General features: G+C 39.0%; 1 protein-coding gene across 1 annotated transcript in view; it reads left to right on the top strand.

Moving 5' to 3' along the window:
- Positions 1-15,867, top strand: part of LOC126281874 (WD repeat and FYVE domain-containing protein 3) — a 289,780-nt gene that overhangs the window by 11,034 nt on the left and 262,879 nt on the right. The window contains exons 2-5 of the mRNA XM_049981155.1: positions 7,360-7,566; positions 13,180-13,425; positions 13,539-13,691; positions 15,147-15,339. Coding sequence (XP_049837112.1) covers positions 7,369-7,566; positions 13,180-13,425; positions 13,539-13,691; positions 15,147-15,339 — 790 coding nt within the window. The 5' untranslated portion in view covers positions 7,360-7,368. The remainder of the gene's footprint in view (positions 1-7,359; positions 7,567-13,179; positions 13,426-13,538; positions 13,692-15,146; positions 15,340-15,867) is intronic.

The raw sequence follows: 15,867 nt of genomic DNA, 5'->3' as shown, positions 1-15,867 counted from the left end.
ACAAGCAATCACAGACGGTGAAAGATCTGAGCTTCAGATTCACAAAGCTGTTTCATTGAGCACATATAACAAAGATTGCTCGGGACATCTGTCTGCCTTTGAAGACATTGTTATCTCATTATCATAATTGAGATGAATTCCAATTGTCAGTTTAGATGCACAGCTATAGTGCAAAGATTTTTTCCTATTGCAAAAAAACAACTCAAAAGAAATATACATCCCAGTAATTGCTATAAGCATTTTGGATGTCAAGGAGAATTTTGGATCACTTATTGTCATGAGCATTCACAACTAATCCCTAAAGGTGTGTCCATAGGTGCAGTCAGACCAGTCTAGGAACAGAAGTTTAGTGCTCTACAGACAATGCAAGGGAGGAAGCTACTATTGAATTGCCAGTAGGATATGATCTGACCAAGGGACAATGTGGGCGAGTAAAAACCATTCTGCATCAATTTTTGGATGCTTTTAAATCCGAGATGGAAGAAAGACAGACCAAGCAGGCAGTGATAAACCATATTAACACTGGGGATTGTCCACCAATTAACCAGTGCTCATATAAAGTCACTGGCTGAACAATGATTAATCTGGTAGGAAGTGGCGATGCTGCTGCAAGGTGATGACATTGAACTTTCAGAGAGTCCTTGGTCCTCTCCTATCCTCCTTGTGGAGGAGGACAGCACACAGTATTTCTGTGATCACTACTGACAGCTGAACAAAATAATGAAGAAATATGTGTATCCATTGCCACACATTGACGACATTCTGGACTGCTTGAAAGAGCGAAGTACTTCTCAACTATGAAGATACAAACAGGCTACTGGGAAATCAAGTTTGATGCGGCTGAGTGGGAAAAGACTGACTTCATAACTCTTGATGGCCTCTGAGTTCAAAGGTATGTTGTTTTGACTATGTAATGCTCCAGTCACTGAACCCATGGTGGACAACCTGCTTTGTGACATATTAAATGTATGACATATCTTTGTTATGTGGATGAGGTTGTCATTTCTATGAAGAACCTCTAAATTGACTGACAACTGTGTTCAAGAGTTTTCAAACTGCAGGTCTCCACCAGAATCCAAAACAGTGCCTCTTTGTCATCCAAGAAATATAAATCTTGGGCACTTAGTGAATGGCGATGGAGTCCGCCCTGGTCCAGGGAAAAGAAGAGTATTTAAAGGCTATCTGATTGCATGGCACATTCATGATATGAGAAGTTCTCTTGGGATGTGCTCATATTACCAGCAGTTCATTAAAGAATTCTCTATCAAGCCACATCCATTGCAAGGACTACTGCAGAGAGATGCCAAACTTTATTGGAATGAGGTGAAAGAAAGATCTTTCCTTTTCCTCAAGGAGGTATTATCATCATCTCCGGTTCTAGTATTTTTCATTTGAATGCCAAGGCACAACTTCATGCTGACACTAGCAGCTTTGGGATAGGAGTAGTTCTAATACAAATTCAGGCAGGTGCTCTAAAGATGATAACTTTTACTTGTCAAGTACTGTCCAAGACTGAGAACAACTACTCTACAATGGAGAAACATTCGGGTGGACGACGGTTCAATCCCCCGTCCGTCCATCCTGATTTAGGTTTTCTGTGATTTCCCTAAATCGCTCCAGGCAAATGCCAGGATGGTTCCTTTGAAAGGGCATGCCCAACTTCCTTCCCCGTCCTTCCCTAATCTGATGAGACTGATGAACTCACTGTCTGGTCTCCTTCCCTAAAAAAAAAACAATAAACTGCAACTGAGAAAGAATTCTTAGCAATTGTTTGGGGCTTGAACAAGTTCTGTCTGTTTTGATTTGGCAAACCATACATCATTGTGATGTATCACCATTCTCTGTGCTGGCTGAGTAATCTGAAGGACCCATCTGGTTAAACGGCAAGCTGGGCACTGAGGCTTCAGGAGTACGATGTTGCAATGGTACACAAAACCATAAGCAAACACCAGGACATTGACCTCCTCGTAAGGAATGCTTTGACGGAACACAGCAGTGTGGAAGAAATCTGTCATCACTGTGTTAAATGACATCACTGCTGAAAAGGGGGAGAAGCCTTGAAGAATGAGGAACCAACCTGAAGAGGGTACCAGTTAATAACTGGACGATTGTATAAGAGGGTCTGTGACATGATGGGGCACAAATGGTTACTCATCACCCCAGCTCATCTGCAGCCAGCAGTCATGAAGGATTTCCACAGTGCTGTTCCGACATCTGATCTGCAGAGTTTGGTGAAGACTCTACCCAAATGAGACACCAGTATCACTGGCCAGGTCTCTTATCAGTTCATTAGAGAATGTGTGAGCCACTTTAAGGAATGCCGATGAAAGAAGCATGCGCTGCAATTAAGTTTGGGGCATCTGGTACCACTCTTGCCTGTAGAGCACCATTCCACCTAATTAAGCTTGAACTCTTATGGAGGTTGCCACAGTCGATAAACTCGAATTGATGGGTAATAGTCTCCAATGAGCTCACTTGCTATGCTGTCAGCAAAGTTGTGCCAGCTGCTGAAGACCGAAAATTGCAAAGTTCTTGTGTGATGACTCTGATCATGGGAAAGTTTTCCAGTCAAGACTAAAATTGAAGATAATTTCATGTTGCAACATCACCCACAGGATGACAATAGCCACAGGCAAATGGCCACAAAGAACACTTTAATAAAACTGTGGAATATATGCTGTCTGTGTATCTTGAGGTCAAACAGAAAGATAGGGATACAACGCTTACTAAAGAGCGCAGCAAGACACTATGGGCTTCCCTCCATTCTTTTTGCTCCACAGCCGCAAGCCTGAAATGATTATCGTTAACTGTATTATACTGGTCAGCTGTATTATACTCAAGATAATTGTGCAAAACACCTCATTACCAGGGCCAAAGAAACAAGGCAGCTGGCTCACATACAGACTGTGGACGCCCAAAGAAATACCAGGAGTGTTTTAAAAATAAGCACTGACAGTGAGAGGTAGCTCGGGAAACTTAGTATGGTTTTTTATACCTGTGCAGAAAGTTTGTCTATTGTGAAAGTTAGTAAAATGCTACTCTGTGCTGTATCTTCTCCTTCATTGCTTTTCGGATGTGACATATGAAGTTGAGGACTACAACCATTCATCAAGAAGACAAAAGCATGGGGATGTTGTCAGTTTCCTCTGTATGAAGCCCTATTACAATCCAGAGGTACGGATCAATAGTGGGAAGGAACAAACTGAAGACTCACTTGGTCATGGAGCTCCAACAGGAGGGACTACCTTTGATGCTCATTACACTGAAGAGAAAGTAATGATAATGACCAGAACATGAGGATCTGCAAGTGCTGCCATACAGGGGACGATTGACAAAATGTAGGTCCAGGGTGCTGTAGTTGGCTTCAGTGAGGACTTTTGAAACAGCGGGTTGCTGTTTGTCCAGTATAGGTAGTGATGCCACAGACTATGCTGCTTGCTTTGTGGTGTAGTTGTAAGCGTCAGTGGTTGCAAGTAACTGGTTCAAAACCAACCATCAGCAGCTATTTATTATTCACTGTTTATCATTACTGGGTGTTCTTGAAATGTCTTGTCTTTGCAATTTTTTTTAAAGATCTGGAATATTTGATGTTTGTAAATATACCTTCATTCTCTGTCCAGGAGATCAGTTCCATTCTGGCTGCATGTTGCTGTCAGTAATAAACATGCTTTCAGTTTTACATTTTGTACTTCATTGATGGATTTGGACTAGATTGGGGGTTTCGATGTGAGAGTAGTATGTTATTCATCTGTGCTGAGGTATAGTTTAACTGGGGTGGTACACCAGTTGTAACACGCAAGGGGGGGGGGGGGGGTTGTTCTCTTTTCTTCTGGTTCCCTGCTTGAGTAGATGGCAGAATATATTGGCTCATTAGTTTTGTATTGTGTTGCTGATCAAACAATACTGCATGAATTATCAATGTAGTAGCCATTGGTGAATGCTGTGCTGCTTTTCTCAGTACTGTTTTGTTTATCCATGCCCATGCTTCACCAACCAACTTATAGTGGGTGATAAGAGAAACATTTAGTCATAGAAAAAGTTATGAGGTTTTATTGTTGGTGCTACATACAACTCTTTTTCAAAACTAAAAGCTTGATGTCTATAGTGAGGACAGATTCCTGATATGAACCAAAATTTTCATGTCTTCCCATTTACAAACTTGCAGAGGTGTAAAGTTTGTTTTCTAATAACAACCATAGCACTGGAGAGTGGGCTCTTCTGGGTGCACAGAGAATGCCCAGTATATACCCAAAGGCACGGTAACATTTGCATACTTGTGCTGGTGATGGCATTTGCAGTCTGGTCCCAGATGATTTGAAGGTCAGCCATTTCAGCAGTGTAAACCTGATCATTACTGTAGTCCCAGAATAATAAAAAGAGGGACACAATATTCAAGTGGCAAAGTAATTGCACATCCACTTTTACCTAAAAGTTTCTTGTAGATCCCCTGGCATTTCTAGTGCCTGGTGGAACAGAACACCAACACCATACAGCTGAAACAAGATGTGGCTGTATTTGTACAAGCAATAAAAATACCTATTCAGCCAACGTATCTGTGTGTGTTGACACTTATTTGGTTTCTTCTGTGAATAAAAATGACCCAATGATCATATTACAAAACAGGCCACAACAGACATCAATTTTGTTGCTGTGTGAGATTTGTTTTCCTGAACACTGTGGACCCTACATCAGACATTATGCCTTCTGTTATTGAAATGTGTCTGTAATAGGCAACATAACCTTTCTCAGAATAATATTCTTTTTCTCAATATGTCTCGGCACATTGTAAACCAAGTTGTTTTGCTGTTTCTTGTCTGTAGCCAGCAGCATCTTCAGGATCTGCACTTTTAATGCACACAGCCAAAGATACTATTTCAGGATATCATGCACGGTTGTGTAAGGATTTTAAAATTTGTGTGAAGTATGCCAAGTTGACTTCCTTGGACTGTGCATGATCATTTGAAGGCATCTTCTACCTCAAATGAAACACTTTCCGCATTCAGATGTTTTACACAGATGTACTGTGTCCAAAAACAGTCTGTTACATTTTTATCCTGTCAACATTTGGTGTTGTTTTGTGAGACACGCTGAGAAACTTCATTGCTCCATAGTGATAGAGCAAATTTTGGCTTATCACAACAGATGCACCTTATCTTGAATTGATGCCATCTTAGTAATCAACTTTTCTAACACAGCAGACTTGAAACAAACTGTTTGAATTATTGCCTGTATGATTGACTTGTCTGCATTTATGTTACTTTGAATCTAGAATGCCATGAATTTAGGGCATTACAAGCTGCAGACCCTCTACTGTTGTATCTACACTCATGCTCATAATTTAAGGATAATGCTGATACATGGTGAAACAACACTCTGGTGGGCAGTTTGTGGGTTTAAATCAGCTCGGGGTATGAACATGCAATGCATTTGACCTGCAGTCGTCGCATGGTGGTGCTGGCATCAGTCCACATACACAGAGGTGTGTTTTTGCACGTCAGAGTACGGTGCAGCGAGTAAATGTGCAGACGTTTTCAGACATGCTTATGGTGCAAAGTGTGATCTCAAGATTATGGCAATGATTCCAGCAGACAGGAAACGTCCAGGTGCTACAGTGTGGGATGTCCACAGTGTACAACACCACAAGAAGACCAATATCTTACCATCAGTGCCCGCAGATGGCCACGGAGTTCTACAGCTAGTCTACATCTACATCTACATCCATACTCCGCAAGCCACCTGACGGTGTGTGGCGGAGGGTACCCTGAGTACCTGTATCGGTTCTCCCTTCTATTCCACTCTTGCTCGGGACAGTAGTGCAGCCACTAGAACAGTTGTCTCCAGACACACAGTCTACAGATGACTGAGCAGACATGGTTTATTTGCCTGGAGACCTGCAAGGTGACCCCTGGCCACAGAGGAGCCTGTAAATCCTGGTGTCAAGAACACAGTACATGGTCATTCGAACAGTGGTCCCCGGTTATGTTCACGGACGAGTCCAGGTTTAGTCTGATCAGTGATTCTCGCCATGTCTTCATCTAGCATGAACCAGGAACCAGATACCAATCCCTTAATGTCCTTGAAAGGGACCTGTATGGAGGTCGTGGTTTGATGGTGTGGGGTTGGATTATGATTGGTGCATGTACACTCGTGCATGTCTTTGACAGAGGAACTCTAACAGATCAGGTGTATTGGGACATCATTTTGCACCAGTGTGTCGACCTTTTCAGGTGTGTAGTAGGTCCCATCTTCCTCCTGATGGATGATAGCGCATGGCCCCACCAAGCTTCCATCGTGGAGGAGTACCCTGAAACAAAAGATAAGAGGTGAATGGAGTGGCCTGCCTTTTCTCCAGATCTAAACCCCATCAAGCACATCTGGGATGCTCTTGGTTGATGTATCACTGCACGTCTTCAAACCCCTACGGCACTTCAGGAGCTCCGACAGGCAGTGGTGCAAGAATGGGAGGCTATACCCCAGAATCTGCACAACCACCTGATCCAGAGTATGCCAACCCGTTTTGCGGTCTGTGTACGTGTGTATGGTGATCATATCCCATATTGATGTTGGGGTACATGTGCAGGAAACAGTAGCATTTTGTAGCACATTTTTTTCTGGATGGTTTTCTCAACTTATCATCAATGCTGTGGACTCACTGATCTGTGTAGTGTGTGTTCCCTATGTGCCTATGCTCTTAGCTGCAGTTTTGTGTAGTGCCACGTTGTGTGGCATCATATTCTGCAGTTATCCTTAATTTATGAGCATGAGGGTAATAGGAGCAATCTTCAATTGCTGTTTAGTTTTTTTTTTTAATTGTGTTTTGAATTTTCTGTGTAGCCGGTACGTTCATAGTGTGCAATCTGGAACAGTATGTGATGCTGAATGGACTACTCTGATTCTGTCGCGGCAATTGCAAATAATAATTAAACGCATTCAGAACACAGTCAACGCACAAACCAAAATTATGGTAAAAGGCCGACATTGTGCTGTTTACCAGACCATGTGGCACAAGGATTTGTTGCCTTGTTAAAATAGTAGCTCAAAGAAGTCAACAAGAAACACAATATTCAATCACCTGCTTTTTGTGAGTTTCTATGCTAGCTACAGAGATGTAAGGAAATATCATTTTTGCACTGCTTAGAAGCTGACACTGCTGATATATACTGTCTTTTAACTGAAATTATTATGTTCATAATTTGGAGCAGTTTTTGGTATTGTCAAATGTGTATTTAATGTGACAGGAATATTATGTAGTCATTTGGTGTTAGGTAATGATCCGTTATTATTATTATTATTATTATTATTATTATTGCTGTTGTTACAAAACTTGGACGATAATGAAAATTTTGTGTGAAATTGCAGGACAGCAAAATGAACATAATGCGGAAGTTTCGGGGAGGGACCCTCCCCTCCATGTCACAAGATGAAGCTAACTCTAACCCTCAGCATACAGCTCTGGGATTAATGCACCTTAAGAAGTTATTCTCTGAATATACACATCCCTCACACCCACTGACTGAAAAAGAACGTGATGATAAGCTGTATAATATGTTACCACTGTTTTGCAAGGTACGTTATCAAAAAAAAGTACTACTGTAATTACTTTTATATTGTATATTATCATAGTCTATGAATCATTAATTACTGACATCATCAAATATTATTTAACATGAAATTTAGTGCTGATCTTATAAAAATCGCTGACTGGAGATCAAATTTGACATTAGATCAGAAATTGAACTACGTTCAGGAGTTGGCTCTATTGTATAATGTTAAACTTGGGTCCACCGAAGCAGATTCAGTTTGATCTTAGGTAGCACGTAACGTGCTTGGCAACATGGCTAAAAGTGACTATCAACATGATTATTGTGCTTCATCTGAAATTATTTATTGTACATTGTCGATAAGCAGCGTTCATTATCCAACATTTCGTGCTATAACTGTAGGAGCAAGTAAACAGAAAAAGGAGCGATCGTCAAACCCTTTCAATTTGAGAAAGATGTGGTGCTGAAAATTGTGTTGGCCTAGTATAAAGATATAACTGAGTGAAAAAAAAAGGAGGAGGCCAGATAAAAGTCACTATGGCCAACAAGGTTAAGGAAAGTTGCTGTTAACTTTAATTCTCAAATAAGGCCGATACTTCATGGATAGCTCTGCAAGCTGTTGCTATGTATCCTTTAAACAGATCACCAACCACTATTTGAAAGGTTCCTGTGGCGTAAAATCTTAAGGTTAACAGCAGCATGCACATTGCAAACAGAGGTTGGTTTCTTTTGGTTTGTTTCATCAGATAGTCCCTGAGCCTTAGTTCCAACTGCTTTACAGTACTTTTATCCAAAAGAAAAGTCAGCTTAAATGACTTGTTATTTAACTCCAAGAATGGGTTTACCCTTTCATGAAATGTGTGAGGAGCTTGTTGGGTCTCATCATGTCATCCTCAGTGGACACATTTGATTGCTCAGTTATTTGTAAAGTAAAGAAAAGGAAACAAAGTAATTCACTTCGTACAGTGTTGTTGCACACAGAATTTTGCTCAGCAGTGGCCTAGAATGCTCTGAAAAAGGAGAATATGGTATGGAATGGTTTCAGAGGTGTGGAATGTCTTGTTAATGTCGTTATAAATATCTCTATGACCACATAGCATGAGCAACAAAGCATACGAGTGTGGGATTTGTGTCTGTGTTGAGACGCCATGATTGGCCTCATTTGAACTCTCGCGAAAGGTAGGGTGAACTTGGAGTGGCTGCTTAGGACAGATATGGGGTCCCATATTGGTTTGGTTCCTGTGGATGCTATCGATAGGTGGGACTACGCTAGGCATGGGCTTCTCCTCAATAGGAAAGGGAAGGGAAAACTGTCTGGGTTGATTGCAGAAAACTTAAGGGGGGACAATGTCACAAGTGGTAAAATACCAGTGGTCACAGGTGTCAGAGGGATGCCATTTTTAGGATAGGGAAGGGGGAAAGAAAACTAGTTTTAAGGGAGATCGGCAGACACACTCAGTTTGAGAAAACAGATGAACAGGAGTCAGATTTTTGCATACAGCCTCCATTTAAACAATGTTTAACAGAAAGTAAGCAGTTATAATCCCATTAGTATGCAGCATCAGTTATCTTTATTACACCAGAACATTCTGGGACTCAGAATGGGACTCAGAACTCAGTTGATGAACTACTCATTTGTATTGATGAAATAAATTCATCTAACCAAATTGACATAATCTGCCTCTCTGAACATCAAGTGACCACTGGTATAGATATGTTAGACATTTCAGGATTTAAGTTAGCTTCCTACTTCTGCAGTGTAGATATGGATGGAGGAGGAGTTGCCACATTTATTAAAAACTGCCATAAATTCAAGAACATTGACATTATTAAATTCTGTTTAGACCAGCATCTAGAAGCATTTGCAACAGAAATAGAGTTACATAACAGATCCTATATAATAGTAACTATTTACCGAGCACCTGCAGGAAATTATAATCTATTCATAAATCATCTAGAAGCTCTTTTGGGTTATTCAACAGGAAGAAACAAAGAAATTTTGATTGCTGGTGATTTTAATACAGATTTTCTAATGCAATCTTCCAGTAAACATTTACTGCAGTTAGTAATGTTGTCTTTCAATCTAACTCACACTGTAAACTTTCCAACTAGGATCACTAAATCCTCAAGGACAGCCATTGATAACATTTTAGAGACAAATCAAAGGAACAAAATCATTTATAAAACCTTTTATAAATGGACTATCAGATTATGACATGCAGCTCCTTGTTTTAGATGTAAATTCTAAGCAGATTATCAAGACTGCTAAATCTGAGTACAGGAGAGTAGTCAATCAACCAAAAATTGAGTGTTTTAGAAAACTGCTCAAAGATATGAACTGGAAAGATGTTTATAGTGCTCATGACATGAATGCAAAATATAACACATTCATGAACAATATCAGTACCATGCTTGAAAACTGTTTTCCTCTACAAGTTACTCATATTATACAGGAGTCTATAACAAAACCATGGATTACACAATGAATAAAGATTTCCTGTAAGACAAAAAGGAAAATGTATCTGTCGACCAAGAATAGCTCCAATGCTGGTGATTTAGCCAAATACAAGGAATACTGTAAAATATTTTAAAAAAAGTAATTCAGACAGCTAAACAAATGCACTCTGAGAAGAAGATAGCAATGTCAGGGAACAAAATAAAAACAATATGGGACGTAGTGAGAAAGGAACAGGAGCAAATAGCATTAAGGGTAGATGACACATTAGTAAACAATGGGGCATAGTATGACAAATCTATTTAATAAGTACTTTATATCCATTACTGATAGAATGGGATTGTTAGGATCAGTAAATAATGCCCTCGAATATCTGAAACTAGCCTTTACAAATAGCTTCAGGTACATGAATATGTAACTCACTTCACCAAAAGAAATAACTTCCATAATAAAATCTTTAAAAACAAAGCATTCTAGTGGTTATGATGAAATATCAACAAAGTTAATTAAGGCATGTTCTTGTGAGTTTAGTACAATTCTAAGTTACTTGTGTAACCAATCATTTATAACTGGGACATTTCCTGACTAGCTTAAATGTGCAGGTGTTAAGCCTCTATTCAAGAAAGGGGATAAAGAGATACCATCAAACTACAGACCTATTTCACTTTTGCCAGCATTCTTAAAAATTTTAGAAAAAGTAATGTACAGGCAGCTTCTCAACCATCTGACCAAAAATAACATATTATCGAGAACACAGTTAGGATTTCTGAAGGGTTCTGATATCGAGAAGGCTATTTACACCTACAGTGAAAATGTAATTAATTCATTAAATAACAAATTACAAGCAGCAGGTATTTTCTGTAATTTGTCAAAGGCATTTGATTGTGTGAACCACAACATCCTTTTAAATAAATTAGAATTCTATGGCGTCACGGGCAGCGCTGCAAAATGGTCCAAGTCATACCTCGCCAACAGGAAACAAAGGGTGTCAGTGCAAGGGACTAGTGAATTAAGTCATCAGAAAATACATGTGGTGTCCCACAAGGATCCATTTTAGGGCCATTGCCTTTTCTTGTGTACATTAATGATCTCTCATCAGTTACACTGCCAGAAGCAGAGTTCATTTTGTTTGCAGATGACACAAATATTGCAATAAATAGTACGTCGAGTGTAGTTCTAGAAAGATATACTAATGATATTTTCATGGTTATTAATAAATGGTTTAAAGCCAACTCACTGACATTAAACTTCGAAAAGACTCACTATATGCAATTCAGAACCTGTAAGAGGTTTCCACCCAGCATATGCATAAAGTATGAAGAAGAGCAGACAGAAGAGGTTGACAGTCTTAAATTCCTGGGATTACAACTTGATGATAAATTCAGTTGGGAGGAGGAGCACACCACAGAACTGCAGAAACACCCTAACAAATCTCTATTTGCAATTCGAGTGTTAGCAGACATAGACGACATAAAAATGAAAAAGCTTGCTTACTTTGCCTACTTTCATTCCATAATGTCATATGGTATAATATTTTGGGGTAACTCTTCAAGTCAAACAAAAGTTTTCAGAGTCCAAAAGCATGTAATACGTATCATTTGTGGAGTAAATTCACAGACGTCCTGTAGAAACCTCTTCAAAGAACTGGGTATACTAACTACTGTCTCTCAGTATATTTATCCTTAATGAAATTTGTCCTAAATAATATATATCTCTTTTTCCAACAAACAGCTCAGTTCATACATATAATACTAGGAACAAAAATGATCTGCACAAGGACTTAAAAGCACTTACTTTAGTTCAAAAAGGGGTCCACTACTCAGGAACACTCATCTTCAATAATTTGCCACCAAACATAAAAAAATTAGTTACAAATAAAGATCAGTTTAAGAGAAGCCTGAAAGGCTTTCTAGACTTTAATAGAAACAAATTATGTATTGTATATAGTCATACTATTAGTATTGTTATTTCAGCTTAAAAAAATGTCTGGTATATACTCCTATTATTAGTATAGTTATTTCAGCCTCTTTTTTTTTTAAGGGGGGGTGGTGTTGACATGTTCCACAGCCACAGGATCTCCTCAGTACAGATCTATGGAATGAAAAACTAATCTAATCTAGTAAAGTAGAGATAGTAGTAACAAATGGAAAAAAAATTCAAGAATTGACGTGGGTTCACCTAAGTCCACAACACAACCTCTGAGCCACCAAAACGAGTGAAACACTAGTATGTTGTTAGTTTGTTTCAAAATACTTGCTTATGTTGTATCACTTGGAATTATCATAGCAGATTAAGTACATGTTTGGTAGTTAAAAATTAATACGATTTGCATAGTTACTGCTTCTCGATCTGAAAGGGAATGTACATACATGATGTTGAACCACTATCAGCTGCTTTCAGAATTCCCAGACTTAATTGTTCACTGCAAATATTTCAAAATTTCCTTTCTTACTCTCTGCTGAGTGTGTATAAAATGCCGTTGAACTAATCACATAAATTATGAGTCATCTCCCAAGAGCTGTTATGGTAGCCAGTAATTTTCTTGACCGAACCTTCCACATTTAAACAAATGTATTTTGAGCATCAGCAGTGTGAGAATACCATTGTTACATATTTAGTTGCCATTTTTAATATTAATAATAATTTTTTTTTATTATTTCAATTTAAATCTGCTAAAAGAAAAGCAATGAATCATAGTGCAGCTACACTATTAACTGACGTTTAGAGCTGAACCTGACTTTGAACTACGAATTTACACCAGTCAAATATGATCGGACTTCATGGCATTGTGATGTACGATTAATGTTTATACAACATGATTTCCACATTAAGCTTAATGTGAGGTCATTTTCTGTCTTACTTTGTAGCTGAGTGAAGTATGACTTTCTTCTACTCATCTCAAATTTTGCTCTGTAAGTACAGTGAGTCATACCATTTCTTTTTACTTTAACGAAAAACGGAGGTAAGATAATTTTTGTCATGTTGTACTGTTTCTGATGATTTTAGTGCATTTGGGAGGCACTTCATTCAACTCATGCTTTTATTTTGATTTGAATATGTGGCATAACTTATTTCATTTTGCACTTGTTCCAAATTGTGCTAGGTTTCATGTAATTTTTTGAAAGTGGTTGCTGATAAGGTGTTGCTTTAATGTCACATCAGTTTAAATGATCTATGCTACAGGTATTTGGCAACAGTCCATCAGCTGACATGATGGAAAAGTTCCGTGACATTCTAGCATTTTGTCAACAAGTATCCAGACTCATGGTGTCAGAAATGAGGCGTCGAGCTTCAAATCAGTCGACTGAGGCAGCTAGCTGTGCCATTGTGAAATTTCTTGAAATAGAAAACTCGGAGGAGTCAAGTAATGGCTGGATGTTGCTTTCGACTCTTAATCTTCTAGCCGCTGGTGATGCTTCACTGGTGCAGGTAATGAACAAAAATATTCATTTAAAACAGTCCTCAGTTGAACAAAACATTCATTTGTTTGTTTATTTGGTTTACAAACTGTGTTATCTCACATTAATTCTGATGACTTTCAGGTTATGACGTCTGTAGCAGTGCCTTCCACACTTGTTAAATGCTTGTACCTCTTTTTTGATCTTCCTGAGATAGAGAACCCAGAGACAGCTGAAACTGGAAGTGATTTTACTCCTAGAGAGAGAAGAATTTTGTTACAAAAGATATTTGTGCAGGTATTTACATGCCAAAAAATCTCTTGATATACTTAGTGCTTGTGCTCCTGTTGATATTTCATTATTTATATGTAAAGTATTCAGTATCCTCATAATAATTTAAGGGAATTTCATTTTCTTATTTCCCTTTATGTTCACACAGATGTTAACTTCTGCATCTGTCATTCCCTAACGACCTTTGCCAAATTACTTACACTGGTCAATATCTACAGATGTATTGCTTCAAGGCATATAAATAATTATGTCACTTTTGTCTTGAAAATATGTGGCTGTCACTACCTGATTCCAGCTGTTGTAAAGACATGTTGATAATTCCAAGTAACAAAAATTTACTGAACAATGTGCAAAGATGTGCTCTCCATACGTACATTGTTTCTCTGTCTTGGCTTTACTGAATGGATGCAACTGCTTATTTCAAACAAGGGTGTGTTGTCTACAGTAAATCTCATGGGAGTTTGGTCTGCCCCCCCCCCCCCCCCCCCACCCCATCCCACCCCCTACACTCACAATATTTTTAAATATGTGCAACTATTTCTGATTTAGATTATATATAAGATTTGTTTAGTCACCTGTTTCTTTATTTGTGCATAGCAGAAGCATTGAGCTGTCTCTCTTGTGTGCGCGCACGCACGTGCCACACACACACACACACACACACACACACACACACACACACACGTACACGTACACGTACGTGCCTGTATCCCTACACGATGTAAGGGCACGTGTGTGTGTGTGTGTGTGTGTGTGTGTGTGTGTGTGCGTGTGTGTCTGGGAAGGGGAGGGGGGCCGAGTGCCGTGCCCTCTGGTTTGGGGTGGTGGCACTGGTTCTTAATTTTTATGCATTGCTTATCACTTCTCAGTTTTGGTGTACGATCATCAATATTGGGATCCAATTAGACATATTATTCTGTCGGCATCTTAAGATTTTTTCAAAATTAGTAGTTTAATTATTGTCTCTCTAAGAGGACTAAATGTTTGATAACATAGATAACTTTGGTGTCAATAAATTTTTGATTGTATTTCTTCCCAATTGCCCACCTGAATAGCTGTGTGTATTTAAGCGTGACATGCAGGATGGGAAAGTGTGCTGGCCCCAGATCAAATCCACCTGGCAGAGTAACTACAAGGGGCCATCTGATGACAAGTCTGCATGTGCATTTTAGGCAGTTTCTCACATCCCACGTGGTGAATTCTAGATTTCCCACCTCAACAAGATTCACAAACATTTAGAGAATTTTCACTGACTTTCATGTGCATAATGTTGCATGCAGGCATTCAGGCTACACACATTCCCTGCCTGGGGAAGAAGAAGATACTTCTTCCCAGTTGCTCAGTTTTCGTTTGACTGACTTTATTAGTTGATAAAACTTTAATATTGTGTTTAATATTGTTCTAATTATTGTTCAGATCTGTAGTTATCTACCGTTCATCTATAATCTGCTTTTGTTGCAGGTACTTGTGAGGCTCTGTAGCCACACTGCACCTGCAGAGGAACTCGCTCGCAAGGACGATCTCACACTTCTGTTCTCTGCCATAACCAGTTGGTGTCCTCCACATAATGTAATGTGGCGCAAGAGTGCGGCAGAAGTCCTGATGACACTGTCGCGGCATGGTCTCACTCAGCCTGTTGTCAGTTACATACACAGTCAGTAGTTACATTATATTTATTATTATACTTAGTAAAGACAATCAACATAGCACACGTTAGTCAGCTTATCATTAAGGATCGGCTGACATAGCAGGTATAATTCTGCTTTGTTGAGACATGAATGAGTATTGAGTACTTGATAAAAAATGAAGAAAGAGGAAAAATAGTATCAGCTTTTATGTTTCTTTGTCTTTTTTTGGGTAGGTATGCCAGAGCTATGAGGAACAATAGGTAGTACTGAAGTAGAGTAGACGAGAGAAGCGATATTAGTATTCAAAACTCCTGTTTAAGTTGGGCAGTGCTAAAACTCTCTTGAGTGTAATGTGTTAGCAGAATACTGCTACATAATTGCAGTAGTATCATGATGAAAATTTTCCAATTTCTTACTGTATCTCTCAAAATAAAAATAGGGAGAGAAGCAAAAAAAGTCAAGGGCGTTTCTAATTTGACATATAAATTAGAAGAGATAATATGTTTGCTTTCTGTAGGATTCAGTGGGGAATTGAGATTCTTTCGATTGACTCA

Source organism: Schistocerca gregaria, chromosome 1, assembly GCF_023897955.1.
Source record: "Schistocerca gregaria isolate iqSchGreg1 chromosome 1, iqSchGreg1.2, whole genome shotgun sequence".
Classification (NCBI taxonomy): Eukaryota; Metazoa; Arthropoda; class Insecta; order Orthoptera; family Acrididae; genus Schistocerca; species Schistocerca gregaria.
Note: the sequence above shows the minus strand (reverse complement) of the source record. Positions and strands in the feature narration are given on the sequence as shown.